This window comes from Festucalex cinctus, chromosome 13 (assembly GCF_051991245.1).
Source record: "Festucalex cinctus isolate MCC-2025b chromosome 13, RoL_Fcin_1.0, whole genome shotgun sequence".
NCBI lineage: Eukaryota > Metazoa > Chordata > Actinopteri > Syngnathiformes > Syngnathidae > Festucalex > Festucalex cinctus.
This window is the reverse complement of record NC_135423.1, coordinates 21,458,281-21,482,368: the sequence shown is the minus strand read 5'-3', so window position 1 is coordinate 21,482,368 and position 24,088 is coordinate 21,458,281. Positions and strand designations below refer to the sequence as shown.

At 40.4% G+C, this 24,088-nt stretch overlaps 2 protein-coding genes across 6 annotated transcripts in view; both read right to left on the bottom strand.

Moving 5' to 3' along the window:
* Positions 1-91: 91 nt before the first annotated feature.
* Positions 92-11,291, bottom strand: bace1 (beta-secretase 1). The gene is made up of 9 exons (XM_077541678.1): positions 10,483-11,291; positions 8,708-8,796; positions 7,721-7,937; positions 5,960-6,097; positions 5,750-5,884; positions 5,553-5,654; positions 5,152-5,301; positions 4,035-4,206; positions 92-3,132 (listed from the first exon to the last, which is right to left on the bottom strand). The coding sequence occupies exons 1-9, from the start codon at positions 10,804-10,806 to the stop codon at positions 2,894-2,896; spliced, it is 1,566 nt and encodes a 521-aa protein (XP_077397804.1). The 5' UTR covers positions 10,807-11,291; the 3' UTR covers positions 92-2,893.
* A 917-nt stretch (positions 11,292-12,208) lies between these two features.
* LOC144033842 (T-box transcription factor TBX1) overlaps positions 12,209-24,088 on the bottom strand; it is a 30,718-nt gene continuing 18,838 nt past the window's right edge. For 2 of the 5 annotated variants that reach the window (XM_077542197.1, XM_077542196.1), the window contains exons 3-9: positions 16,124-16,292; positions 15,929-16,030; positions 15,265-15,436; positions 13,471-13,626; positions 13,268-13,335; positions 13,083-13,186; positions 12,209-12,919 (exon numbers count right to left, since the gene is read on the bottom strand). In XM_077542197.1, the coding sequence (XP_077398323.1) occupies positions 12,678-12,919; positions 13,083-13,186; positions 13,268-13,335; positions 13,471-13,626; positions 15,265-15,436; positions 15,929-16,030; positions 16,124-16,292 (1,013 nt within the window). In that variant the 3' untranslated portion in view covers positions 12,209-12,677. Of the gene's footprint in view, positions 12,925-13,082; positions 13,187-13,267; positions 13,336-13,470; positions 13,627-15,264; positions 15,437-15,928; positions 16,031-16,123; positions 16,293-20,694; positions 20,861-24,088 lie in introns of those variants that run through there. The other 3 variants (XM_077542198.1, XM_077542200.1, XM_077542199.1) reach the window with 3 other exon arrangements.

Here is a 24,088-nt window from a genome sequence, read left to right as displayed (position 1 = left end):
AAAGACAAGTGACATAAATATTCAGGATGAAAATGTATTTGGGTAAGGATGATGTCACAGGACTTTACAGTTAAAATAAGATCTCTTTCAATAGTTTTTATATTTATTTGAAATATTTGCATGTCTTGATCTTAGCATATGCTGTGCCTGCACATACATTTGTTGCAGTGAGAAACCCCCCCAAAAACGAACAAAATATGACAGAACATTGTAGGCCTATTTCATTAGAACAACAGCATGCCAGTGGATGACACAACATGTTTTGAGCTGGTTTCTGAGCCTCTTAAACGTCGTTCAATAGTGAGTTGGGCTGTCTCGGTGACATAAAAAAAGCCCTTTAGGTTTTAGATTGGTAAGATTTAAGATACCATACAGTATCGATGAAGTGAAATGATGCAGCCTTTCTTTGCAACATTAACTAAATGTGTTGTATTTCAACACAAACTGAAGACCTGTAAAACAAATCGTATGTACAACAGACACTTAAGATTAGAGTACATTAAGTGACATCAAATACTGACACGGTGTTCAGTAGTTTCAAGCAAAACAGATTGCAAGGTGGTATAATAAGACTTTTTAAGATTTCAGTTTGCCTTAAGAATTCTTTGGTGGAGTTTGCGAAATAGTGTAATTTAATAGATGTCATTATATAATGTTCAGTAGTTTAATTCAATAAATCTGTCTGAATACTTCTCACGAGTACAGCTACACGCGAGCACACACACAAACGCAGACATGCTCACACCTCATTCCTTTTCGCCATAAGCAACTAACAGTAGATCTAACAACACGCCAAAACCACATACAATTAATCATGCCATTGCGTACAATGTTATGGCTTCCTTGACTCTGTAAACATCCAGGTCAATTCATTGCGTGAAGCTCTGTAATATATTTCTCTTGGGTTCCCATCTACGGTGGCCCCATAGTGCAATACATAAAAAACAACAAATGAAAAACACAAAAACAAATAACTAAACAAAACAAACAAGCAAAGCACAACAGAAAATAAAAAAAATCCATAAAAACAAAACCCGACTGCAAAAGAAAATACACAAAAACAATCACTAAAGAAAACAAAAAATAAAATGATATGGTTTGGCGCCCTTGCGGCAGTCCCAATATCAGGAAATGGATTATTAGCCACCTGCACACTCCAGGTACTGAGAGGGGTTTTCGTCCAATTTTCGTCTGCTCTCCCCACTAGTTGTTACCTCTTTCGGGAATTTACTTTCACTGTTTTTAAGGCAGCCCTGAAGCGCAACCTGGAAGTGGTAGGCAATTTTGTTCAGACTTAGCACTTTTTGGAGAGGCACAATGAGTTCACCAGCCCTTTCCCCTCGTCCAATCAGCGATGAGCCTGATCTCCTTCACATACCCACCCTGTTCTGATAGGTTAGGAGAAGTCAGCCCAAACATTTTCTTTACAATAATATTTTGTTGTATGTGCCCCCAATAGTATTAGCACGACAATCTGATTAATGTATTTATGAAATATGAGTTAAGCAGCAAAATCCGCCTGTTTTTATGCATCTCAAGGGGCAGCCATTTTGCCACTTGCTGACATCACAGTTACTCAGCAACGACCAATTACAGCTTGGCCTCAGAAAAGAGGTGAACGGTGATTAGTTGTGACCTGAGCAACTGTGATGTCATTTACAATCGACATAAAGTGGCAAAATGGCTGCCCCTGCCTCCCTGAGATTTTGCAATTGTGATTACTTTCTTTTTTTTGCGGTTGTTGTTTTGTTTATTTATTTATTTATGTTTTAAATTAGCCATTGTGTTATTGTTTTTGTAATGTTTTAATTTGCTATTGTGTGTTTAGATATGTGTTTTTTTTTGTGTGGTTTTGTTAATTATTGTGTTTTGCACTTCAGGGCCACCATACCCATCTAATAAACTTGTTTCTAATAAAGTATTTACGATAAATTGAATAGACATAATAAATTCTGAAAGCTATTTGTTTCCCTATTTGGATATGTTTTTGTCCTTTGTTTTTATGTAAGGCTGATCTGCATAGTCGCCTGCATGAAACAGGAATAATTCTATTGGTTCAATACCAACTCTTCAGTACAAGTAAAAAGTGTCAGATCAGAGTATCATTTTAGATTTCTCACAAATACGTCTTCAATTATTTTTGCTTTGCCACACAGACGGGCTCCAGTTAATAAGCGATAGCGCAACAGTTTCTCTTAGCATCGCCATGACAACCAGCCGTATCATTTTGGAGTACAATAAAAATGGAGCGGGCCAGGTCCCAAAAGCAAGAGTCAAATAGTGTATTAGTGTATAGTGAATTCACTTCATATCTGCATCTATTTTCCAGTTTATATTGCTGAAAAATATCTTACTTCATAACACTGTACAAATATCATTCCTCTTCAGGATTTACATGGAGACTTTTTTGTCATTCCGATTGAAATAATTGTGACTGTTCAACTGTTTACATGTGGCGTCATCTATTCTGATCTTCCATTTACATGCATTCATCTACATTAATCAGAAGAGCAGTTGTTGATGTAAACATCACCTGACTTATCAAAATAGAGCTCAATTGCCTATTTAGCACTGTAGTTGTGATTCTTATTAAAGTGACAGCTTGATAAAAACAAATTACAAATAGTTTAACAAGTTCTCCCAACACCGATGAGGTCTGGTAGGACGCTGCCACATTCAAGTACGCAAAAGACATCACTACACATTTATGTCAAGACAAAAAATGCCCGGATCAGACCCAGCTTGGCTATTCCGATTGAACTGTTTACATGACGCTTGCAAATCCGTTCATATGGAGCATTTTCATGACATTTGGTTTGATTCTAATCGGAATACAAGGCTCCATGTAAATCTAGCTAATTTGAGGGTTCCATGATTCCACTCGTCCTCCAGTTCACTTCAGAAGTGATATGTCATCAGAGAAGTCCCCCTGTGGGTGAAGGCAGCGAGCAAAGCGCCATTGGCACACCATGAGACACAATGGCAGCATGAAGAGAGCACAGATACCCGCCATGATGTAGGCAATAGTCATTAGAGTGGACTCGTCTGTCTGGGGGATGTTGTAGCCACAGTCTTCTAGGTCAATACCGTAGAACGGGCCTTTCACAGAGGCGGTGCGAAACTCGTCGTGAACTGAAAATGGTAGAGTGGGGCGGAGTGATTAGGAGAAAAGAATAAAAGCTCACATACAGTGCAGAGAAAAAAATATTTGCCCCTTTCTTGATTTCTGATTTCACTCTTTGCAGTAGTAACGGAAATCAAGCATTTGCAACAACTGGTGATAAGTCTTTTATACCTCTGCAAAGGAATTTTGATCCACTCTTTCTTCACAGAATTGTTTTAACACAGTCATATCGGAGTTTATTTGCGCATGAAGTGCCTGTTTAAGGTCACATCACTGCACCTTCATTGGATTTAACTTTAGATGGACCTTTATTTTGCGTTTTTAAACCATTCAAAGTGGGCTTGCTGGTATGTTTTAGATAGTTGTTCTGCTGCTTGAGCTTGAGGGTGTCAACAATTGCCAGCAGGATTTTAGTAAAGACAGGAAAATTCATTGGTTCATTAATTACTGCACATGGTGAACGGTTCTGCAGCAGCTGCCTCAGATGCCACCACCATGTTTAATTGTTGGCATAATGCTGTTTTTATGAATTCTGTATTATTACGCTCGATGTAATGGGTTGGACACCTTCCAAAAAGTTACAACTTTCTCTTCAGTGCTCAAGCTATTTGTTGGAAAATGATAGACAGGACTTTCTTTAAATGGAGGCATGATGTTTCTTTTGTTTGTCAGATACAATTTAAATTATTTTATTTGTTTACTGACTCAATAAATCTCTGCCAGTTATCAAGGTGTGGCTAGTGAAATTGACACACTCAGCGTTTCAAAATGGTGGTTCAATTACAGTTAACTCATGGTTTAATAAATGGGGCAAGTACATTTCCAAACATACAAGTCAACCTTTGATGCAATCCAAATCCATTCTGTTTCAAGCCTACATTTCCCCACGACTCCATCCTGTCTTACTCACCATGGCATGTGCTGACAGCAAAACCGATCCGGCTCTTCTCTCGATCAAACACCACATAGAAGCCTTCCATGATAACTGCCCCCATAACTGTGCCAGTGCTGGATGGGGACACAGCAAACTTATAACAGTCTTCCTGAGCAGAAGCTACGTCCTCAACTGGCCGCAGGTATTGCTGTATAGAAAGAAAGGGGGGAAAAAAATGTCTAGGATGGCACTTCTACCAAGTAGTGCACTTACAGTACAGTACACGGTTAACAGTGTAGGTTGAAAATATTTACAGTATATTACAGCTATAGCTGCATCCAGATATATTAGTGTGACATCATACGATTATTATTGATATGATAAGCAGACGAGATTTGTTTGACAAATGACATGTCTTGTGTACTTCAAATTACACTCTTGTCATAGAAATGTCAAATATCCGTTGACCAATCAGGTGACACCAGCGTGTCTAGCCCCACCCTGAGAGGTACCACACTTCTGTTGTTATTCTAGATCAGGGGTGGCCAAGTTCGGTCCTCGAGAGCCCCTATCCAGCCTGTTTTCCATGTTTCTCTCCACTAACACACCTGATTCATGATCAGGATCGTTATCAGGCTTCTGCAAAGCTTGCTGATTAGCTGATCATTAGATTCAGCTGTGCTGAAGGAGGGAGACATGGAAAACGGGCTGGGTAGGGGCTCTTGAGGACCGAACTTAGCCACCTCTGTTCTAGATAAACAGTGTTAAAACTGAAGCATTATTTTAGCACCCTTCCTGTGTGATAACCATTAGTTGTAGACAGAAGTTGGGTTTCCATCCACCCATTTTTATTCGAATTTTCAAGAAATGGAAAAATAAAACTGACACACACCTGACTCAAATGATTCAATAAGGTTAATAAGAACCACTAACTTAGAATTATGTGCTTCTGAACCGAAACATGGTACAGTTTGATTTCATGTAAATCAATGCTCGGTAGGAACGACCCCAATCGATTCGTACCAAAAAAAATAACAAATACCGTCTTCGGTACCCATCCCAAGTGACAATCCTAATCAGCTGTGTTAACATCCAAAGATACAAGCGTAAAGGCCAGAAGTGGTGACGCAAGACAAACGTTCTGTGTCTTTACCTGGGGCAGGATGGAGATTCGAAAGGACTGATTCCGGTTTTCACTCATCAGATACAGAGAGATGACTGGGAAGATGTTCCAGGGTGTAGTCCCGGCCTGCCAACACACCAGCTGTTCGCCTAGCCAGAACCCAGATGGAAACTGTTCTGTCTGAAATACAGGCCAGGAAATGAAGACAATCAATCTACGGTACAGTGCCATAAGTACATTGGAGATGCAGGAACAGGAATGGAAGACACCTGCTGCGATAATACCTGAAAGCCCCCACCGTCATTTCAACCCTCATATGACAGACCATTTTGCTATTCATTAAACCAGCTGAATTCATTATCTAGATCTACTATTTTTTCCCTATCAATTTGACTCCTATCCATAGACAAATTCAATAATTGGGGACTGACTGAGGAAGCCGCTTCAATAGCCTTGACAGCAGCCTGGAAGACTTTTCTGGGTAGTCGAAGGTTGGTGGTGCCACTGTCCACAATGCTCTTATCGTAGTTGTACTGTAAAGTTAAGACAAATAACAAACGATCGATTTTGCAATCAATGACACACTACTAAGAAATTCTGTCTAGCCTTAATGTGCATCTCATCTTACCTCCTTACAGTCCATGTTGAGGTCCTGTCCATTCACCTCGATACGCACAATAATCACCTCATAGTACCATTCCCTACGGATGGGAGTATACCAAAGCTCTCCCACATACAGGGATGTGTCTACGCCTCCAATGATCTACAGGGTAAACATATTGTATTAGCCATGCATTGGGTACTGGATGATATGTTTGTATCACTGCGTGTGTTGTACCATGCTTCCTCCAACAGTGGCGCTGCCCAGAGAGTAGTTTTGGGTAAAACCAGCACCACACAGCTGGAGAGAGAAGAGGTTGGGGACAGGCGTCTGTCGAACCAGGGAATCAAAAAAAGGCTCCAATCTCTCATCAGGCTGAAGAAAGATATAGAAATGTACTCACAATGTTTATTTTTTTAGTTTTCATTTCACATGTTATTAATCACAATCACATATCAAAGCAGCAGGAAAGAAATGTTGCCCATTTGTTTTACTTTTATTGTTTTAAATTAGTGCCAGAGCAACTACCACTGGAAGGTTCCTATTGTAATAGAAGAAATGATTATTTTTCTTAGCCACTGTATTGAGATTCATCGAACCTTGAATCCCATTTTAAGAGATTAAACATACACAAACTCTGACAAAAAGTTGCACGCACATTGGGCCTGACAAAACATTTGGTATTTTAATGTTATTGCTACATGATTACAAAAAATGGCTTTGTGTCGCACCCTACAGATGTTCAAGAAGCCCTATTTGTTTGACCTAGACCTGCAAAAATCAGGATACACATGTAGCACCCCGAAACACACCAAAAAAAAAAAAAAATCGACATATGACATATCCTAAAATGAACTGGTTCTGTTTTAAATGTACAACTTTGGCCTATTTTTGCACATTTACAAGAGTCATATTTATTGCTAACTTGACCTAGAAGTTTTCATCTGATTAATTTAAACTGTGACGTCATTTTCAGTCATTTTTACAACCAATCACAAGCCATGATTGTGAAGTTAAGTTCATTTGTATACTATTTACAAGGGTCTCAAAGGGTTTTATAGACACAGAGTTGGAAACGATCGGTGACATCACATGATCTAAACTCCCCAATCAGGCAAAGAAAAAAAGTCAAAATCCCCTTTGGGGCGAAAAGAAGAAGAAGGGGCTAGAGGTGAGGATGTAAACATGTGCGAAAACTCATTGAACTTTGCACACACATCAGGCCTAGCAAAAAAATTCCGCATGCTAGAGGTTTACTGAGCCATTAACTCATTTGCGGCCAAAAACGTTTTTTTTTGTCCCAAAGACGTATTTATACATGTTTTTTTTGGCAAAAAAAAACAACAAAACAAAGAACGTATAGTTTTTTTGGGGCTAGAGCATACATAAAGCTTTAATGCAACTGCAAAGAACAGTTGCAGAAATGGTAGTTATTACACAAACAGCCAGCAGGTGGCAGCAGAGCAAAGGCGATCAACCAGGGCTGTGTTGAAAAAAAATAAAATAAAATAAATGACACAATTCTAAATAGATTTGTGAAAATTGAACTTAGCTATATTCTAATGCTAATGGCTGCAAAACGGAAACAGGTAGAAATATACTTTTTTTTCCTGATGATAGAAGAGACTTTAATCTTTCTTTTGATAGGTTCCATGTTTTTATAGCAATAGAACACAATACTCTCTGGGCCTTGCAAAATGAGTCCAAATCCAGTAAAACAGCCAGGTGCGAATGGGATTGCTTCGGTGAAAATGTCTGGGAGCGAATGAGTTAAAAATAAATAAATAAATAAATAATCAGCAGAGCCTCGACAACTTTTCTATGAATCAACGGTATCAACACCGCCTGTGATCCCCAATGTGCCAGCATTAACTAATTTACAGTTTGCCCCTGCCTGTAAATAGTACGTTGTGGCTGTAGTCTCTAAAAATTGCAAATGGATATTTGTCCCAATTTCCTTGATGAACATTGAGAACAATAAACGATGAGTGTACGTACGCGTGCTATATCCGCATAAGCCAGTCCAAGGATTCCTTCCCAGTTGGATCCATTGATGAAAAAGCGATCAGACTGGGTGATTGCAGCAATGTTGGCACGGAGAGTGGCATTAGGGCCGTGTGGAACAGAAACTAGGTCTGTACCCAACTCGCCTTCCCAACGACCCTGGGTATAAGGAACATACACGCTTCTTCCAAGGTCACGGTAAGAGGTCGAGCTGTGAATAGACAGAGATATGTACTGATGTCCCTTGCACGAGCTTGACACAGAGGCTGCAGTAACGCTTTAGGCCAGAAGTGGCAGTCATGAGTAACAAAGTGACAAACTCTGGAATGTATCTTTAATTTTGGAATAAAAAAAAAAAAAAAGATTGGCATCGTCAATCGTCATTATATTATGTTGCCAGTTTCTGTGTTTAGAAAGCTTTGAGATGACACAAACCTTTTAAAAGTTGGATGAAGATTAAGGTATAAACATTTTGAGGCCAAACTTCTTTTTTTGTCATTGTCTGAAATACTGTCAAATGGATGCCAATACATAGTGAAATAGGGGGGTGGTTTATTTAAATTTGAGAACCGCGACATGAGTGTCATTAGAATAAATTATGATTCATCAACATATGTGTGGGGGCGTGGAAAAAAAATGGGCATATGCACATACAAGAATCCGATGGTGAATTTGCATATATACTCATTTTAGCAGGGTAAGAAGATGAATGTATGTATATATATATCCCGTGACCCTTGTGAGGAATAAGCGGTCAAGAAAATGGATGGATGGATATATATATATATATATATATATATATATATATATATATATATATATATATATATATATATACATATACATAATTTATTTATTTATTTTTAAAGAAATTAGGTATTTAATTATAAGGCCCTGTTGCAACGCTCTACAGTAGAGTATAATAAATAAATACTGTAATGCAAGAAATTGTGTATTTTTGCTACTGATTTTTGTACTCACAGCGAGCGATGATAATATCTGCGCAGAAATGGATGAGCAGCCGCCCCAACAGCAAAGTTACTGCTTCCTGTATCCACCAGGATGTTCAGCTAATGAGTGGAGAGAAACAGAACTAATGTTCAAATACGCTCATAAACAACAGTGGGTGTATGTGGATAATCCAGTGAGTTCTAGGATAAGACTTGTAAATGTTATCTCGACAATGCATTAGGGACCACTGTGCTTTTCGTATTGTTTTTTATAAGTTAGTCTGGCGCCCTGCATTACATCAGCCCCCACTTCTCTGTTGCTGTATTAGCGTCCATTTATCACCTCCGACACCACACAGTTTTTATTTTTATAATGTCTGTTTTATAATGTGACGTTTCTGTTGCCCTAAATGTCCTTCTCTTTCTGTCTCCAGTTGAACCGTCTACCCCTCTCGGGTTGCCCATTCCAGTCTCTTTCTTCAGCTCCTCTTCAGCTGACATCTCGATGCGAGTATCATATTTTGCACAGTGAGACAAAACAGTTACTGAATGAAAGTTACATGCCCATGTCAAAGGTAGTGTGTGTTTCCGTTCATAAAAAAACCCCCCAAAAAAAAAAAAAAACCTCAATTAAATTCAATTACAAAGCAATTACGGTTGTCTTATTAGAACTGCAGCTATTGAATATTTCGGTATTCTGATATTCTACCGGAAATGCTATTGAATAATAATTGAATATTCTGCTAAAATAAAAAGATATATTAATGCTGGCACTAAAAAATATTTTTTAGAATTGATTAATCTATCGATTATTGAATTGTTTAATCGACTAATCTGATTCATTTTAATTTTGCATAAAAGTGTATTACAAAAGCAATTTTTTGATTACTGTTTATTAACCATTGATTGATGGTTATTTCATACTTTGTATAGTTATTTAAAAAAAAAAAGGGGGGGGGGCTGATATTTCACTATGTTACCGGTTCGGTCATGGTTTTCCAAAGTAAAAACAGATGTCTGCAAATGTCGTATTTTGATTAAACACTGAAGATAATCAGTCTTCTTTCACGAAGGACTACAAAGTGAACAATTACTGTTGATATGCTGAAATCAGAGGATTTGGACAACTTTAAATTAAAAAATGGCTCCAAAAGATTACTTGATTATTAAAATAGTTGTTAATTTGATTATAGATTATTTGTTGATTAATCAATTAATTTTGACAGCTCTAAAATAGCATTATTACACAGGAGAAAATAACACATTTCATGTAATAATGACTGGCCAATTGTTTTTTATTTAAATATAATCAACATTTTTTATTTTTTTAATGGACCGGCCCTGATGCATGAGTGTCAATTTTGGCCTGGAATGGATAGATGGATGGAACAACCGTTTATTTTTATTTGCGTCTATTTTATTGGTTTTGTTTGATCCATCATTGCCTTTTTTTTTTTTTTTTTTTTTTTTTTTTTTGCACCTTTTGGTCATGTTAATCGCTGGCTTAGCTGCATGAGGTCATGAGGTTCGCTCAGGGACACATTGTAAAATTAATGTGAATGTGTTCATTTGTTCTTGTGAAATTGATTACTAAAGTAAATTACTGTATGTACAAAGCCTACGGTATTTAATTTAATGTATTAATTTAATTTAATTTAAAAAAACATACACTAATTGGTCAGGAACAAAATCGCAGGGTGCAAGGCTCCAAATACAAACACTATGCGCCAAAAAAATAAACTGATTTGAAATTTGATTTGAAAGTGAGTTGTGAGTTTGACACCCGCTGTGCCCAAGTCCTGTTACCTTTTGCGGAGGGGAGCCCACGGCCATCTCCACGTAGTATCCCTGGCCGGACTTTCCCCGCAGGTTGTCGATCATGTTGTCCACGAAGTTGATGTTGATGCCGCTGGCTGTCACAGCCCTACGCCGGCGACCACTCAGCTTCCTCGCGTGGCCGCGCTCGAGAGGCGGCGGTGATTCGGTGCGAGCTCCTTGGCTCAGAGGCAAGCGAATAGCTCGAGGCAGGCCCGAGGCGTCCGGTGCCGAATGGCCGCCGCCTAGCTGACATAGTACTGTCCACGCCAGAAATGCTGGCAGCAAGCGAGGTTGTACTCTCGACGACTGCATGTTGGAACACAGCAGATGATGGTGGCTTGTTTCCGTTCAATATGGCATTCAATTTATCGGGAGACGGGAGGTGGCGACCGTGCTAAGATGACCGCTAAACCCCATGACACAGTTCACCGTGCTCGCCTCGGTGTACTGCACTGACGTAATATTAAAACGGAGAACGAAATATTTCTTCTTTACACTGCTGAAGTTCGTATTAAACGGTGGACATCATAGTCAGGCAACCCTCGGTGTTACTGAGAGCTCAGGGGGAAGCAACAATCGAAGGCCTGTGACTTTTTTTTTCTCATCCTAGCGTCGGACGACCGAATGCAGAGATAACAAGCAGGCTGCCGGATTGACGCACTCGCATCCACATCCGCAACCCTTACCGAGTCGTTCATCTTGTTCACCGCATTTCAGCCTTCCTCCATCCTCCCTACTTGCATCTTCAGGCTCCAGCGCCCCAGCATCATTACTCACTGGGAAAAGAGGCGCTGACTTCCTGCGATGATTTTCAAAATAAAATTACAGTTAGATATGCGCGTCGTGCATGAAGCATCAGAGGGGCAGGTGCTCAACGTAAAAATAAAAAAAAAAAGGGAGGAGGGAGGAGGGCACATGATAATGTGCTACCTGTTTCTTAGGACCTCACTATGTTTGGCCGCAAACCTCACCACTGTGGGGGAAAAAAAGAATTGTTGGTTAAAATAAAAGCAAAGATTATGTAGCAATTTTGACATATAGTTTAAAGTACATTTCAATTCAGCTATCGTTGAGTACATGCCACAAGACTTATCTAGCCTAAGAGCGCTTGTCAGCGATGAAAGTACAAGAAAAAATGTAACTATAGTGTTTACATGATTAAGAAATAGCATCATTTTATGTCTGCCTTGTAAGATTCGTCTGGCTTGCTGAATTGGCGATCTTACTTCAGGAAGAGGGTTGATTAAAATTTGTACTCAGATGTACAAACTCAGACATTTTCTGTGTACCTTAAACGCATCAGTAGTTGCAGCAGATGGGAGAAGAACGAGCCCAAACATATCTTTACAATAGCCATTGAATTTGATGACTCAAGCGTCTTATAATTAGCAGATTAATACCATAGCTGTTTACATAATGCTGCAAGCCTCTGGCTAATTGTTTTCACACTGGATTCGGGTTTGAATTTCCTGCCCTATCTGTGGATGTGACGTCATGCGTGCATTTTGTATGATTCGAAATTCAATTTCCTGCATTGAGCAAGTATTTTGTTTTTAATTATATGAAATATCCATTATATTAAAATATCCATTTTGATTACTTGATACAATGGAAAAATAAAAATCTCCATAGACAAATACATACTTTCCCTATTTTATTTACTTACATATAGGCCAAGTGGAGGCACTAATTAAAAACCACATTAGATTGCATGTGAAGTAATAAAAATGTCAAGTTACCAAACGAGAACAACTGAAAACATATATCTTACTTGTGTGTGTTATTTTCAGATTAGACAGAAACAACCTGAACACCAGAACCTGGTGGTCTAGACCAGCACAAGATTTGCCATGAAACATTCTTGTGGCCAACGTCATCAAACAATTCTCTTCAGTAGGGCAGTAAATGGGAACTAAACATTGCTTCTCCAAATCTGTTGCTGTCATCATTCTGCCCTATTCACATTATTACTCCATGTTCTCCCTATATTTTCTGACCCCAAGATCTCAATCACACAAGACTTTAATCGTTATGAAAAAAAAATAATGAGCCTATTTGACAAAAGAGTAAAAAGTACTGATATGTGTTTTCAAATGTAGAGGGTAAAATAAAAAGTCATCAGACAAAAATAATGCCTAAGTTACAAATTCCTGAAAAAAAAAAATACAGATGTACAGTATTTGTTATTTCTCAGTACTGGTCACAGCAATATGACAATACAATACAGCTAATGCTTGCAGGATGTAGGTAAAGTCTATCTCATTGATTTTCTTTACGACACGTTGTTGCTCAGAGATGATCTGGCACATTCCCAGTAAGATGGTATGCGGTTGAGGAAGGAAACTGGATTCCCGTTTCCTGCTACTGCATCTGTGAAGTTGCAAAACTGTCCACTCTGCTGCTCCATCAGATGCGAGACCACCTCCTGTGCTGCAAATGCAAGAACAAATGCAAAAACAAGGAATTAATTAATGATGAAAATAAATTATAAAAACACCAAGATGAAAAATTAGATGTAGCATTTTATTGTCAAATATTACGGTACAATGAATAATTTATACACAGTGGAAATCCATAATTAAACTCACCTGTTGACTCTTTTAAGCCCCTTTCCCTTTCTGTGTTTGTGACATGTTGTTCTGTCCTGTCCTCTGGTGGATACCACACCCCAAGAGGTTTGGAATTGTTCCCCCTGTGTTCACATAAAGCATTCATCTGACACCTTGTTAATAAGGCCAGCTGTACTCTGGATTAATCAGACACTATGACTAACCAATCCTGTGCGTCTGTTGTTCTGAAGCCTTTAGCAAATGGATTGCTGGCTATCTTCAGTTGAGTGATCTGGCGGAAAGATAGATTAGATTGGCCAGTAATAGAAGGCAAAGAAGCATCCCATAATCTTAAAAATAAATAAATAAATAAATAAATAAATAAATAAATAAATAAATAAATAAAATCAAAATCTGTCTTTCTTACCCTGTGGTTTTGATAGGCAGTGACTGCCATGAAGCGTGTCTCCGGGAAAGAGAAGGAGCAAAAGTTTCTATGCGCATTTAAATGGCTGTTGGGTGCTGTATCCACATACACTACATGGAAGCGTGGTTGGTAGCGATGCATAGAATTCAATATCATCTGTCAGGGAAAAGGAAAGAAGCATCTTGAACAAAGATTTGTATCATTTTCATTAAAGGGGAAGTCAACCCAAATACGTTCTCTATAAAATGTTGTGTGCACCCCCACTAGTCTAAACACAGAATTCTGATTAATATTGTGTTTATGGAAAACGAATTAAGCAGCAAAATTCACCTGTTTTTCCTCCATCTTAAGTGATGGCCATTTTGCCATTTGCTGTCAACTGAAAATTATATCGGCCGTGTTCACAAGGAAGCAAAGCCGGCTTCGTTCCTCAAACAAATCTTGTACAGACAGAGTGCTCAAAAGAAGACACTGAGGACATTTAATGGCTGTAATATATATGCCGTGTGGAGTGGCGCTGTAACGCTACCAAAGGGAGGTAACGGAAAGCATAGAATAAGAATCAGCGAAGAAGATGAACCACTAATCTGAATATCCAATAGGCCAAGACTTTTGAAGCCATGAGGCCGCCATATTACTCCTCCCGAGAAACTATTCTCATCATCCATCCATCCATCCATCCATTTTCTTGACCGCTTATTCCTCACAAGGGTCGCGGAGGGTGCTGGCGCCTATCTCAGCTGGCTCTGGGCAGTAGGCGGGGGACACCCTGGACTGGTTGCCAACCAATCACAGGGCACACAGAGACGAACAACCATCCACACTCACACGCACACCTAGGGACAATTCAGAGTGCCCAATTAACCTGCCATGCATGTCTTTGGAATGTGGGAGGAGACCGGAGTACCCGGAGAAGACCCACGCGGGCACGGGGAGAACATGCAAACTCCACCCAGGAAGGTCCAAGCCTGGACTCGAACCGGAGACTATTCTCATCATATGAACCTATAAATTTCCAGTATTGATATTAGAGAACATTTGAGACAGTACTTAGTAGAACAATAGGGGTCTAGCAACTGAGTGATAAAAGAAAAGGGGGTCTTCAAAGTAGTTTAAATAATAGTCTGCTTGGGAGATGGGAGGAGTAAAATGGCTGCCCTGTCGCTTCAATGGCTTGCACGGGCGTGTAATCCAGTATTATATTCAGATTAGTGAGACGAACACAGGAGAAGTGACAATGATTCAAGTACAACATCACACAAAACATTGTGCTGTAAAAGCATGAACAAGCTAAGGAGGTTGCGCCAAACAATGATGACACTTCATCATTGGAGGAGTATCCCGCATATGGTGTCCACATTGGAACATACCGTTCCAAAAGTGACCGGTTTCAAGCTCCGAAACCGCGTCGCCGTATGGATGAACTGCCCAAACGGTAAGAAACTTGTGCGGATACATTGAAACGGGCTTTCGTGTGAACGCGGCCACAGTTGCTCAATAGCTCAGGTTACAACCAATCACATCTCACCTCTTTTTGAAGTTTGGTCATGTGACATTCACAAGCTGTGCCGTGATTGGTCCTTACCTGAGGCCTGAGAAACTCTGATGTAGTTTTCAGTTGAGTGGACAGCAAGTGGCAAAAAGGCCTCCCCTGAGATGAATAAATTTTTTTGTTGCTTTAGTCATAGTCCATAAGCCTAATAAAAAAAGACTAGTGGGGCTGCATAGACCATATTTTTCGCATTGACTTCCCTTGAAAAAAAGATCCTTGTAAACGTCACGACAAAAACTGACATGTCCATTGTCATCAAGGAGGTTATTGGTCAGCTTGAGAGTGTCAAATGACACAGTCTGCTTCATCCACTGGGCTCCACGAGCTGGTGAGTCTGGGTGGAAGTGCATCCGGCTTGGAGCGGCAATATCTGCTCGACCTGCCACCAACCACGATGAGCTGTGGAAGGCATATCTGACAAGCACACACGCATTATAACCAAACTCAGCAGATTAGATCATTACATTTCTGTTCAATTATTTTCTTGCTGATTAAAACTAAAATTGCCATGCTGATTCCAAAATTGCAGTCTTTTTTTTTTCTAGCATGCCATGCTTTTTTCTTTGCAAAATTCCACTGATTAGCTATAGTAAGTCTGTAGTAAGAACAGATGATTATACGTATGATTGGATCAGCACTATGAATATCTGCAAAGGAATTAAGAGGTAGTAGCCATAACAAACATTGCGGTCATATTGCACATTGTAAAAAAATGATAGAACAAGCACATTAAAAATTATAGAACAAGCACCTATCTGTCAAGTACAGCATTTTTATATACATTAAACAAAAAAACAAAAAAACAAAAAAAAACAGCTGTCAGACCTAACTCAACAAAAAAAAATGGTGTGGTCTTAGTCACCATGGTGAAAACATACAGTATGTCTATTTTTGAATGAGGTTTACCTGTATCTTTTATCATCAACAGGAATAAAGTCCACGAGCAGGACATATTCAGCAGCAGGATCCATTCCTGAGATTCGCACCTGGAATGTTGGAAACATCCTCCTGCGATTTTTTTTATTTTTATTTTTTAACAAAAAAGGGATCACAGGCAATTTCAAGCAGAAGCACCAAGTATAAGTTTAGGCTTATTGTTACCTTCCGGCTTTGGTGACTATCATTTCGGTACCTAGTTCATCAAACTGCTGCCAAAGTGCATGCATCTCCAGCTGAACTTTGACCTGATTGACCGGCGGAACCTTAAGGCTTGATAGACCGTTTGTGCAATACATCGAAGGTAATTTACAGCTTTGAGACAGTGGTGAATCTGAAGAGAAAAAAAATATGTAATTATCATCACATAAATTTACCGTTTGTTAATTCATACTTACCATTCCTTGTCTGTAAAGACATTCTTGTGAAGTTCAAGGTAAACTGTATAATTGTTTTCTTTTGTGTTCCTAAAGGCAGTGTAGTGTTGAGTCAAAAATGATAATCGCCCTCTAAGTCCAGGGCCACAAACGCCCATCCCAACATTTGTGAGATAGTGGTGGGAGCATCAGGAGTGCAAGCAGGTTTTATACATCTCGTGTCTCTCACTGGGGACCACAATGTCTTCCTCATCCATTATATGCCACTGACATGCACTAGTCACAGCTGCACACATGCATGTGGCCCCAAGAGCTGTTGTTAGGAGACTGGCTAAATTAAACACACATTTACGCACAAGATCACTTAAACATGCACCTTGAAGCCATGTTTACGTTCACACCGATTTGATTTAGCCCAAAGCCTAAACGCTGGCTTTTAGCACAGTATTAACTTTCCAATTAGGCGATAGTTACTTTGTGTGGACAGATGAAGACGGAAACAAATTGGTTGTATTCCTCACAGAGAATTTTCTCAAAGTCCAGTTTCATCACTATACTGATTGTACAGTAAATTGTCTTTGTAAATAGTGAGTGATTGTAAAATAACGAAAGGAATCTGGGTCTGGTTTATTGTTATTTTGTCGTGTGTGTCTGGGTGTGCGCACATCAATTTGGTGGTGTTGAAGGTTTTCAGCCTGGGGTGTGCCTACCCTAATAAAGAACATACGTAAGTTTGTCAATAGACCAGGTCACATTGCGGATTTATCAGCTCATTAATCACAGCTTTGGTCAACGATGACCTCTTTGCATGACCTTGGAGAGCAAAGAGGACATGGCATTACAGTACATTTACACAACTATTATTATTAGTATTATTATTATTATTAGTAGTAGTAGTAGTAGTAGTAGTAGTATTATTATTATTATTATTATTATTATTATTATTATTATTATTATTATTATTATTATTATTATTATTATTATTATTGTTATTCTTGAGTAGGGGTGAGACAGTATAGTACAATCTGTATGGTACAAAAACAATCTCATGAACCACGTTTTTTGGTCTTGGGGGGATAACAAGGGGGGTGTTCTGACAAACCAGCATACCCGTCGAAGTAGCATACCTCACACATCTGCGCACGCGCTACGCATGCGCAGTAGGCAACTACATCATCACGCTGTCGAACTCGTCGGAGCAGCATACCTCGGCTGACAAGTAAGTAAAAGTATGCAATAACTGATTATTTAGAACTGCATTTTACTTCGTTTTGTAATTATTTTATATAGTGAAAGTATTTTATTCCGAGAGTAAGTTTTGTTCTGCAGTTAGCGTCGTGGATCACTGTGCGTTATTATTATGGCACAGTGACAGTTAGATGCTTGTACTGTGCTACACTTATTCAAAAACAATTTTGGGGCTTCACTAATGTGTGTTTTTTCTTCTTATTTTAAGGTGCAATGTGAATTCTGTCTGCAGTGGACACATGCTGAATGTGCAGAATAACGTTTTTAAGTGTAAAAAAAAAATGCAACTTAAATTGCTGACTTGCTACAGCCATCGTAGTTTGGAATCTTTTGAGACGTAGGTTGTGTAGTTTTTGTCACTTGATGTTTTTGTACTTTTAGCAAACTGGCAACGTGTATTGTAGTTTGTACATAAAATATGTTACATAGTCCTCCTGCATCGGTTTTAATTTTGAATTCAACAATAAAGCTCATTTTTTTTCGAGTCTTCTCATATGTTTCTTTCCAAATTAAGCAATGGTGTTCCAACTGGCAAATTCTCTCACAGTCTGCAAAATATGTTCAATTAAATCTAGACAATTTTCTGTCATGTAGACAACTATCATACATAATGGGTATCGCTGGAGCCAATGTTTTGTTGTTTGATTATAATGTTGCCTTTTACACTAATTAGAAATGACAATTGTGTCACCAAGTGGCCAGTTCGTGTGCTAGTCATTATAATGTGCATTCAGCCTCAGTTTGGTGAGGAAACTGTCATCCGCGCCTGCATATGGTTTTTGTTTGATTTATTGACAGCAGCTTGTTTTGATATATAAAAATGTTTTCGTATGACAACCCTGTGCACATTAGCCTACACCTGAACGCAGCAGTCAGCAAAATGTGTTAGGTCTGTGCGCTGGTGTGCTTTGTCTCCCTCTAGTGAGCAGTAGGAGGTGCTCTGAATCACACCTGTCACTTATCAGCAATCAGCAGCCATTTAAGGCTGGCTGCGGCAGTCTGCTGGTGCCAAAGGATTGTTTGCTTTCTCCCATGTGCCCATCAGCTGCCTGCGCTTAGTGGTTGTGTATTTTATGTACTCTTGTGTTGTGTCCTTCACGTTTACACCTACTAGAGTAAGTACATTGTTTTGTGTTACGCAGACCCGTCACCAGAAAGTAGTGATGGCAAAATGAAGCCCAGTAAAGCAATGAAGCCCTGCAGTGAAATGCTTCACACACACGTCGGGGCTTCAAGATGATTCATTTCCTCGACTACGCCATCACGTGGACAGAAAAATGTATAACATGCTTAGTGCATGCAATAAAATGGTGGGGTGTAAATCATGCTCTAAATACAAAAGAATATATATTTGAAGAGTGTTTTAACATGAATTGTTCTGCGTTACTTTGTCTATGTTTGTGCTTATGCAACAAGTGAAAATGTGAAATAAGGAGGTAAAATAAAGTGCTTATTCATTTTTATTTAAAAACTATTTTTTCCGAAGTTTTTGGACTCAGGCGGTTTCTTTTTTTTTGCAGAGAATTTCACCTGCTTTGGAAAAAAACTCTTTCACATGGTACTGATGAAGCAGGGGTGCATCGATATGAGATAGCAAGTTTGTATAGAATTGGACGCGTATATTTCTGTGATTCCCAGTACTGAAGGGGACTTTCAACTGTGAACAGAAAAATGTGAATTTTATGTGTTGTCACATTTTATTTTATTTTATTATTGGAATCTGTTAAAATAGTACCGTAATTGCAGTGCATTACCTTCTGAGGTGAGATCTGCTCAAAGTGCTCCTAAACAAGGGAAAATCTCTTTCTTGCTGGTTCCATCGCAAAAAGAAGCTCGTCAAATCGAATGCCAAAAGCAAAAAAAGTAGCGCAATAACGGACCCGAAAACACAAAAAGTGAAGGGGAATCCATAGCGTTTCTTTGCCGCTTTTATTTCGAACTACACTCAAACCGAGCGAATCATTTCCTGAATCAGTCACGTGGTACACCTGCTTCGTGGGGCTTCAAACGTCACCACGTACGTCATCAACACACGCATTGACACGCCGTTCATGAACCACTCATCTGCATTACTCGGCACACGCTTCAGGGATTCGACCCGAGAAGCACATCACTACCAGAAAGAAATTGTGTGTGGGGGGGGGCATTACTTTTTTTTTTTTGGGGGGGGGGGGGGGGGCACACTTCATCAACCTAAATCTAATGTTCATCAGGTTGAACAGCGGCATTGTGACAACTGCAAAAGTGCTCAGAAATATTTTCTGTCACTTAAAAGCGGAAATCTGAACTCTAAAAGACAAACTGAAAAAAATGTGTAGTTCATTTTGCATTTATTCAACTCAAAAGTTCATTTGCAACAAATCCACTCTTCACTTCTAGAAACAACTATGTCCGAATGAATGACTGCAACCCAGCCCCTTCTATCTAGAATTGGCTAGCAGTTGCCTTCATTTGCATGTTGGAATAGGGCTGTATGATATGGATATCATTTTTGCCAGACATCTCTATTCTTTGATCTTTTACTCAGCATGAGACTTCACATCATTTTACTTTTTTTATGGTGCCTTCTGTATTTTGTGTTATTTTATTTCTATACTTATACAGATTTCTTTTTTAGTATTAATTTTATTTGCGTGTATACTTATCTACTTATATTTACTCTAATTAATTTTATTTTATTTTATTTCACTTGTGTCTACTAAAAGACTAATTTCTATTCCATGCACAGCACTTTGTATGCAGCAATTGATGTTTTAAAGTGTTTTAGAAATAAGGTTGAGTTATGTCGATGATATACAGAAACAACATATGGGTTCAGTAAAAAAACTAAGCAGAATATCAATCCAAAAGGATGTGTAAAGTGCTGTTTTTTTTTTTTTTTTAAATTAGAACTTAGTGACAGTCATCAACATGAACAAACTTGGCAATAAAAAAAAAGAGAGAATTCAACTCACATTGAACTGCAACTGCTTTAGTGATAAATAATTTTATGCTCCTTAGTTGTTGTTGTGTATGTGTGACTGCTTGGGTCTGTTAACCGCATACTGTGTATTGCTACAATTCATCCGTGCTGTGTGGGTTGACTAATTAAAATAAAAGTTTGCCACTCACTTGTAAACGTAACCAGTGGACTCAGGATTCCCAATGATGTCAACTGTGTCATCCTGGATCAAGGTTTGGCGTTTGGTGGCTCCCATTAAAGCCGCACGACGTGCTCACTGCTCAGTCTTTATGCCAGCGCCAGCCGGCAAATGCGCACTATCTACCCGGAAGTAGATTTGGCTAAGGCACGTCTGTAGAGCGCGCGTCATACCCCCCCACCCCAGGCCTCGTGATCCGGATTGTAATTGGCTAGCCTTAGTTGTCAATCAAAGCCAAACTTGAAAGGAGGTAGGCCTATGTGGTTGGCTGGCACGCCATGCTTTACTTGAACCAGAAGGCGCAAGTTTACGTGACTGATAGGACGAATAGTTGGTGAGTCATCTTGCTAGGGCGGGCACGGCTGACTGATAGGGCGGGCACGGACCCCCATGGCGACGGGACCGGTGTTACGTGTATAGAAGGTATTTTGCGTTGTACTTTGAGGCCGACCTAGCGTCGTGCAGTTGTAGTGCCTTTTGATTTATTCCACGTGTCGCGTGCGCTTTGTGTTGAATAAACCCTTTTTGTAAAACCCCTTTTGTTTGTCTGCTTTGGGATCCAAATTACTCGCCTTTGCCGAACTCCTAACAGAATCCTTTGGCCAACATGGATCCCGCAGACACTGAAAAATTATCACATGCAGTGGCTTGTCAAGGACAGCTCGTGGGTAGACACGAGCAGTCAATACGCGAGTTAACGGATGCTGTTGCTGCATTAACTAACCATATGACTACGTTGACTTCTCGTTTAGAGCAAGTTGCTCCACGAGATGGCGTACCATCTAACATCCCTGTGGGATTAACGACCCCTGCACCCCACTTGCGTGAGCCCACCTTGCCACACCCGACCCGCTATGGGGGTGAACCTGGTTTGTGCTGTCAATTTATTCACCAGTGTTCATTAATATTTGATCAGCAACCCTATACTTTGGAACAAGATAAGTCGAAAGTCGCTTACATGATGAGTTTGCTTACCGATAAGGCAGCTACATGGGCAATGGTAGTAAGCAATTCCAACCCCGCTATCCGTACCTCCTTTTCAACTTTCAAAACTGAGCTTAAAAGAGTATTTGATCACCCAGTCAAGGGTAAGGAGGCAGGTAGCCGTCTGCTGGACTTTTGCCAGGGAATATAATTGGTCGCCGATTATTCGGTCACGTTCCGAATTTTGGCAGCTGAGAGCGGTTATGATGAGGCCGCTCTGTGTGGGATTTTTCGGCGGGGACTTGGTCCCAGAATTAAGGATGAACTGGCCACCCGCGATGACTGCTCCAGCTTGGAGGAATTAATTTTACTGGCGATAAAACTAGATAATCGTTTGAGGGAACGAGAGCGAGAGTGAACCGAGGAACGTGGGCCGTTTCTTGGAACCACTTCTCCTGGATGTCCAATGGCCAGATTGGAACTCTCCGGGAACCCGTTGCAGGTGCGCCATTGAGACCTGCGGCTACAACAGAGGAACCTATGCAACTCGGCGGGGGGCGGCTCACGGCCGGTGAGCGTCAGAGACGGATGCGGGAGAGGCTGTGTCTATACTGCGGTCGATCAGGCCACCAGGTGGCGGCCTGTACAGCGATTCATCGACTCCAGAACACGTCCTCGCCGCGTCCTAGCAGTGGGAACGGATCTACTGCACAAAGTCGTCTCAACAGTGACCAGCAATGTGAGTTATTCGATGAAGACTCGATTCCAGATGAACTAAGAAACTGTGACAGCGAACAGAGACTGAAAATAGAGGGCGATATATCGGGCTTCGGTGGCAATTTAAGGGTGACCACATTAATAGACTCTGGGGCTGATGAATGTTTTGTGGACCACTGTGTGGTGGGGGCTCTTAAGTGCCCATTATTCTGTCTTAAAAAGCCCAGGCGGGTACTGGACCTCAATGGTAAACTCTTAGCAGAGATTATACAGGTTACAGCCACGTTGACCTTACGGCTCTCGGGTAACCATGTTGAATCTCGACGTTTCTTTGTGATGCCCTGTAAATTAGCTCCAGTCATACTTGGTCTTACATGGTTGAAACTCCATAATCCCGATATCAACTGGGAAAAGCCTCGGATAGAGAATTGGAGTGTATTCTGTCACTCGCACTGCTTGCAGTCCGCTGCCATTCCAATTCAATCAAAGAAAGAATCAGAACCCAGTAGCCTGGAAAACGTGCCGTCTGACTATCATGATCTTAAACTAGTGTTCAGCAATGACCGTGCCAAATCTTTGCCTCCTCACCGCCCATATGATTGCGCCATTGAGTTGGTCTCCAACGCTCGATTGCCTGTGTCTAAGATGTACCAAGTTTCCAAACCAGAACAAGAAGCCTTGCGAGAATACATCTCGTCCTCAGTAGCTGCAGGGTTAATTTGTCCCTCAAAGTCCCCCATTGGTGCAGGGTTCTATTTCACTGACAATAAAGAAAAAACCCTTCGACCGTGTATAGATTTCCGGGGTCTCAATGAGATAACAATTAAGAATAAATATCCTCTCCCTTTGTTGGACTCGGCTTTTGCGCCATTGCAAGCTGCTACAATGTTCACTAAATTGGACCTCCGCAATGCCTATCATTTGGTTAGAATGCGAGAAGGAGACAAGTGGAAAACGGCGTTCAATACTCCACTTGGCCATTTTGAGTACTTGGTGATGCCGTTTGGCCTAACCAATGCACCTGCTGTTTTTCAGTGCCTGATCAATGACGTGTTACGGGATATGTTGAACGTGTTCTGTTTCGTCTACAGATGATATCCTGATATTTTCCAGGAATCTGCAAGAACACCGCCAGCATGTTAGGATGGTTTTGCAACGTCTGTTAGAGAACCGCTTGTATGTGAAGGCCGAAAAATGGCAGTTCCACTCGGCGTCAGTCCAGTTCCTTGGACTCATAGTGGAGAACGGTCAACTTCGCGCTGATCCAGCCAAAATACAAGCTGTGGCCGACTCCAAGATCAAGAAAGCACTTGCAGAGGTTTTTAGGGTTTGCCCATTTCTATAGGCGATTTATCCGCAATTACAGCATGAAAGCAGAACCTCTGACAAGGCTGACATCCAATAAAATACCATTCATATGGACTCCCAGAGCGGAGGCCGCCTTTGCAGACCTAAAACATGTGTTTACAAACTCGCCCGTGTTGATCCATCCTAACACCGATCTTTCTTTTGTTGTCGAGGTCGACGCATCTGATACAGGAGTGGGGGCAGTCCTGTCCCAGAGATCCCCAGTCGACCAGAAGTTGCACCCCTGCGCCTTCTTCTCTCGACGCCTTAGCCCAGCAGAGGTCAATTATGATGTAGGCAACAGGGAGTTGCTGGCCATTGTCTTGGCTCTACAGGAATGGCGGCACTGGCTGGAGGGTGCCAGAGAACCATTTCAA